This window comes from Clupea harengus, chromosome 7, assembly GCF_900700415.2.
Source record: "Clupea harengus chromosome 7, Ch_v2.0.2, whole genome shotgun sequence".
Taxonomy (NCBI): Eukaryota; Metazoa; Chordata; class Actinopteri; order Clupeiformes; family Clupeidae; genus Clupea; species Clupea harengus.
In genome coordinates, this window is record NC_045158.1 from 27279931 (window position 1) to 27286556 (window position 6626).

Below are 6626 nucleotides of genomic sequence, written 5' to 3' on the forward strand. Positions count from 1 at the left end.
AACATTTAAGAGAACGTGAATCCTTTTGCCTGGTTAGACACCAAAACACGACTCTCGGTAGCCTCTTTTTCCGTTTTGTTTTGTTCTTAGTTTATCTTTAAAAAAAAGAAAGAATGTGATTGTGATGAAGTGTGAAAGATTTAAATAAATGTGGAATGTGCTTCTACAAGAGCATGACATAAATGGAACATGTAATGAGATTTCCGTATGCCTTCTGATGACTGATTATCTTGCCAGTGATTTTAACATTAGAGAGACAGCGTGACCAGCACTTTGCACCTGTTTGCCAAGCACACTAAAGATGTTTGGAACAAGGACTATGTTTATTGTGTACTTATTTAGGGTAAGATACCACATAACAAACATGTGGGCGAAGTGTTGACAAGCTGAGGTTCCGGCTTATTTTAATATTCCTCTCGCGTCAGCGGGCGCACATTGCCCTACTCCGCAGCTTTGTTTTCTATTGGAAATGCGTGAAGAGTTAAGTGACGCAACGTGAGAAAATACTACAATTCATTCAACGATCCCTTGCCACGCCTTTCCGCGTAAACCCAGGGGCTTGACCAATTAGGAGAGGAAACAGATGGGCTGATGATCAGCTGACAGATGTAGGGTCTCTGGAACTATTTAAAACTAATGAGCAACCTGATTCAGGTTTAAACATTTTCCTGGCCCCGCTCGTCGCCGGTGTAACAAGATATTTGCTCTGCCTCCGCGTTCATTTCTATATAAAACTATAGGACACTTATCTCAACTCTACCCTTTTGGCGCGGAGCAAAGAATGAAAAGTACTATTATTTTACTTGTTTTTTTTATTTATTGTGCGGCATTCGCCTATTCCTCTGGACTTGAAGAGAATGCACTAGAAGGTAATGCGATCTAAGTTACAATGGTACTTTTAAATGACTTCAGATTTGATGCAATCCTTTCCCTTTGAACAATGTTAAACTGTGTGAATAATGATAGTTTTTAATAACTTGTCATTTTGAAATGTCTGCTTATATTGTGTCCTTTGTACTTGCGGGACTGGGTGATCGTAGCCATTGTTGTTCAGTGAGAAAAGAACGTTTGAATGGATTTTAAGTTGTAATGTCTGCAAGCATGTTGCTTTAATAGAATTCATATGCCGTGCTTTTCCTTTGGTAAGAATGCGGAATTTAAATTGAATGGGATTCTCCCGTGTTTTAGAGAACGGACTATCCAGATAGGAGGGAAATTACTCTTGTTACTTTTTTTTTTTTTTTACATGCCGCCTCGCAAACCGGTCACGAATGATATCGATTTCAGTTTATAAGTGAAACTTGTATGCTACGTGAAACGCTGGAAACGCGAGTGTGAGACGCCATGCAGTCACACGTCTACCGCCAACGCACAGCCCGGCTCAGTGCAGCTGTTAAAACACCCAGTACGACCACACACGCGAGCTGTTTGAAATGCTAGGGCATGGCATAGAATTAGAATTTCCAGTTTTCCTTGGCAGTGTCCCTTTTATAGTGGTTTAACAGCAGGTAAAAGAAGATCCCGCTCCCTCATGTTTAAAGCACCGAATGCGCTGAAACCACCATATGGCTTAACGTTGAACATTCTTCTCCAAACTTAGAATATGATGGGAAACTGCTGAAGGATCCAGATGCACTTCATGACCAGATCAAATATGACTTCCGCAAGTCATTAGACCTAGATGAGGAGGGCTGTGTTCTCCATCCTGAGAGGAGAGAGGGCCTGAAGGAGTGTGGTTTCAACACCACAGCCAAGACCATCCTTATCATACATGGCTGGACGGTAAGTGGGTTAGCTCTATCTGCGTGTATGTTTGTGGACATAAGGTGTGTGTGTGCTGGCTTAAAGGCTTTTATGAGGTCCTGAATAGGGCTGTCATTTAATATGCAATTGTCAGAGGTGTGACACTGGCCTCTCACCCGTAGATGAGTGGCATATTCGAGAGCTGGATGCATAAGCTTGTGGCGGCTGTGCAAGAGCGAGAGCCGGAAGCCAATGTGTTCGTCGTTGAATGGTTGAACCTCGCCCATCAGCTCTACCCTGATGCTGTCAATCACACCCGTCGCGTTGGACTCAGCATCGCAGACCTGCTCAACTGGCTCCAGGTGAGTGTGTGTGTGTGTGTGTGAACAACTGGATGTGATCTGTTGCTGGTTTTGATAGGTGTGTACCATTGCTGATTAATTGTTTGTTTGGTTTGTTTAATTTTGTATGATTTTTGCTTTCCCCTTTCAGGACGACATGAATATGCCATTGCAGAATGTCCACCTGATTGGTTATAGCCTTGGGGCACATGTTGCAGGCTACGCAGGCAATTTTGTGAAAGGCACAGTTGGAAGAATAACAGGTACAAGCCCAGGCTATTTATAAAAGGGCCACATTTGATTATGAATAGTGTGTGGTATTTACGCGTGTGTAGGGTGTGTTTAGCTCCTGAGACAAACTGTGCGTGTGAACTCCTGTGTCTGTGTGTGTGTTTTCAAGGCTTGGACCCAGCAGGACCGATGTTTGAAGGAGTGGACTCACACCGGCGACTTTCTCCAGATGACGCAGACTTTGTGGATGTCCTGCACACGTACACACGGGAGGCCCTGGGCGTCAGCATTGGCATCCAGCAGCCAATAGGAGACATCGACATCTATCCAAATGGTGGTGACATCCAACCGGGCTGCGCATTGGGTGATGTTGTGGCGTATGCTGGTGGAGGTAAGCATGAGGCAGTCCTTCTCATCAGGCTCTGGAATCATGAAAACACTTTGGCTTTTTTTTAGCCTTTTAAAAAAGGTTCCGCATAAAAAACATTTTCTTGAGGAACACGTACTTTAAAACCCGTCTCTACTGCTATGTGGCTTTACAACCTTCATGGTGAGGACTCTTCCAGTAAAAAAAAAAAAAGACTGCTGCCTTTTTAAAAATATGTGAAATCTCACCGTAAGAATTCAGAATACGTTTGTGGTCTGTGGGGTTGGCGCAGGGGGCTGGCATGTCACGTCATGCCTTTTGATTGGTCGATTTTTCTATCTCCCTGGCAGGTTTTGTGGATGTGTTGAAGTGCGAGCATGAAAGAGCAGTGCACCTATTTGTCGACTCCCTGAGTAAGGACCACACCAGCTATGCGTACCAGTGCACCGGGCCCGACCGCTTCAAGAAGGGGATCTGCCTGAGCTGCCGCAAGAACCGCTGCAACAACATGGGCTACAACGCCAAGAAAATGCGTAAACGGAGGAACAGTAAGATGTATCTGAAGACTCGCGCGGACACGCCGTTCGGAGGTACGTGTTCCCTCTACGTGATCGTATTCTTGCATGAGTATGCCGTAGTGTTTTCGGTGTTTAATTTGCTTTCATTTTTACTAACCCTGTCCTGCAATCTCCCAAAGGTTACCACTACCAGATGAAGATGCACGTGTTCAACAGAAAGCAGTCCGATGACGCTGACCCCATCTTCAATGTCAAGCTCTTGGGGTCTCACAACGACACTTCTGATCTCGGCGTCAGCATGTAAGTGGCACACTAAGGAGGCGCCTTGAATTCCTGGCAGTGTGTGTAACTGGAAATGCACCTTTTTTTTTTTTTTATTCATTAGGTGACTTGATTTGATTTCTCTATTGTTCACACAGACCAGGAAAAGTTGGCCTGAACTTCACCAACACGTTCTTGGTGTTTGTTGAGGAAGACATTGGTGACCTCCTGAAGATCCAGCTCAGCTGGGAAGGACCTGCGGAGTCTATGGCGTCCCTGTTTAGAAGCATCAAGAAGAGCTTCTGGTCCTGGTCTAGTCCACCATCCAATCAGGTCTTACAGGTGCGCCGGATCCGTGTGAAATGCGGAGAGACTCAGAAAAAGTAAGTTTAAAGAATGTTTATTATTATGCAGAAACATGATTCATTCAGAATTTTAATTATGTTATGTATGATGTATAATAATGTATTATGTTGAATTAAAACAGTAAAATATTCAGCTGGTTTCATTTGTCGTGTGGGCGTTGTTAGTTTCTTCCTAACCTAAAGCTATTTAACATGCCTGATATTCATATGGTCAGTTTGGTTCATCTGGAGTCTAATCTGCTGTGTGTGTGTGTTCGTGCTTTCAGATACACTTTTTGTGCAGAGAAAGAAATTTCTGAGAATGATATCGTACCCGGCAAGCATCTAACATTCTCGAAATGTCGCGATGGCTGGGAGGTGAAGCCAAGAAAAAGGTATGCACCTACTCAGTGCCCCACCCCATACCAGGGCCCCAGGAGTTCTCCAACTCCTTTACAGCAAGTTTTATAGGCAGCATTCATTGGCGAAATTGACAGTTTTAAATGTCTCGGTTTTGATCATTTTAATATAATTGCTCATCAAATCTTCGACACCCAGCAAACGTCTAGTGTTTTTGAACTTTTGAACTCAAATGAGAAAAGTGTTCTGAATAGAAGAGAATAAAACGGCTTTGTTTCTGTGTTTCAGATTCCACATCTGAAAAGAAAGCACTTCATCTGGTCGTCTTAAGGCAGACGTCTGGTACCGCTGCTGCACCCTGAGCACTTTCTACGGCTCACAGAGGACTGAGCGACGGGGCTGAGTATTTTAGGGAAGACCTCGGGAGCTGGACGAGACTGCCCACGCCATTCATGTGCAGGGGGGGGGTGTTGTGATTGGCATCCACAGGTCATTGTTCGTACTTGACTGCTCAACCTCTGATCAGAATCCACACAATCTGTGTACCAAAAGGTCACGCTCGAATGGTCATTATTTTTGTAAGCCTTTATTTATGAAAAAAAAAAAAATGCACTGAAGTCAGGTTAATTTATGAACTTGATGCACAGCCTATTTAAGCACACATTCATTCTCTTCCGATGGAGTGGTGAGCCACAGGCAGTGGAACAGTGTTTTACAGAAAGAATGAAGTGTCTCTGATTGGTCAGTCTTTTTGAGAAGTGTCAATTTGTATGTGCCTTTTTGAAAATATTGTATGTATTTGTGTATATAATGTACATATGTTTAAAATAAATTCATTTGTTGTATTTCGTCTCATGTCCTGTGTGTGGGTGGCCTATGTCCTAAAGCGAAGTGCATACTGATTCTTAGTATTGGAATAAAACCAAACTGACTCTTAGTATTGTAATAAAACTAAACTGACTCTTAGTATTGGAATAAAACGAAACTGGAATTAGTTCCCCCTCATAACCCTCGTACCAGATGCTGGTCAAGAAGTCACTGTCATTTTAAGTTGCCAAACACTTTTCTGTAGTGCCTACATTTATTAGTAAATCCTCCACAGCTGTAGTAAATCCACAGCTGTTTTCAGTTTGCATTATACAGCCCTCATCGTCGTTGGTTTTAACTTTCAAATTTCGATCACAACTCCACTCTAGTGCATGTGCCAGGTGACCTGAGATGAATAGAAACTTTCAGTCCTGAAGCCACATTGCCAAGGTCAGGCAGAGACCTCACTGACGATTGTGTCAATAGTTTATCTAGCACAGAAGTATTTGTTTACTTTGACACGTTCTACTATCTAATCATGTGTCTGATAACATGTCAGAGATGCTAACTGCGGCTCCCGTTCTTAGCTGTGTTATAGTATTTCTAGTTTGCCTGTGCGGATACAATGAAATTAAGTGCTTGAATATCCTCAGTCTGTTTAACAGCATTGATATATTTAATTTGTTAATTTTATTGAAATGAATCAGTCTGGTTTATCAAACATCCTGGCTTGATATCTATGAAATTCCTATACAGGTTAGCGCGTAACTTGAGTACTCACAGTACCACAGCTGTTTTCAGGTTCAATTTTCACATTTCACACGCAGTTTGGCAAATGTAATGTTACCAGTAACAGTGAGAGCTCTCTTGCCAGATATATCCCCTTGATTTGAATGATGACATGTAAGCTACATTCCAAACAGAGCGTGCCGAAACCAGCTCTTCTGGTGACTAAGTACTAGATAATGCAGCAGGGTGGGTGGAAGCTGTAAATTCACTCAAATCACCTCAGGGCTCCGGGTGTATGCGGCATATTTCAGCGCTGAGTTTGGACTTGGTCTTGAAACTATGATGAGAGATAGAAAGACTGTCTGACTGATAGGGATCGAGCAAGATAATTCATCCCTACGAGGAGATATATTGTTAAGTCTGAACAAAACCCTCAGGTGAACGTGGCAACAGTGGAGACATTTTCAGGCAAATTGCACTTCAACACAAAGCAGCCAAATCACCAGAAGAATTCCTGGTGGAAATCCAATGGCAAACCTGGCAACAATGGCAAACCTGGCAACAACACCATCAAAAACCCTAACTCTAATGTTAGCTCACAACCTATGATGACCTTCTCAAATTAGCCAGCGTGGCAAACGTTTCCCCTTGAGAGGGTACATAGGATTGGCAGACATTCTTTTGAAATCCCTGAAAGGTTTTGTGTGCTAGTACATGTCATCTCAATAAAAAACTCCATGTCATACTTTAAGTTTAAACCATCTGGGGCAAAATATCACAGATTACTTCTATTCCCACTGAAATCAACTGGTGAAAATATGGCTATCAGATGTAGCATTGTATGCCCAAGTCAGGAAAGGAAAGACACATTAAATGTGAGGTTCACCATTATAATCCAATACACTTTTTGTCAAATGAAGTGAAT

At 42.8% G+C, this 6626-nt stretch overlaps 1 protein-coding gene across 1 annotated transcript; it reads left to right on the forward strand.

The window, feature by feature from the left end:
• The first annotated feature begins 655 nt into the window (after window positions 1-655).
• On the forward strand, window positions 656-5010 carry lipg (lipase, endothelial). Its single transcript, XM_012820930.3, has 10 exons — window positions 656-869; window positions 1601-1782; window positions 1926-2105; window positions 2236-2347; window positions 2485-2706; window positions 3033-3272; window positions 3380-3500; window positions 3620-3844; window positions 4093-4200; window positions 4454-5010. Exons 1-10 carry the CDS (start codon window positions 782-784, stop codon window positions 4464-4466), a joined length of 1491 nt encoding a protein of 496 aa, XP_012676384.1. The 5' UTR covers window positions 656-781; the 3' UTR covers window positions 4467-5010.
• The last annotated feature ends 1616 nt before the right edge of the window (window positions 5011-6626 follow it).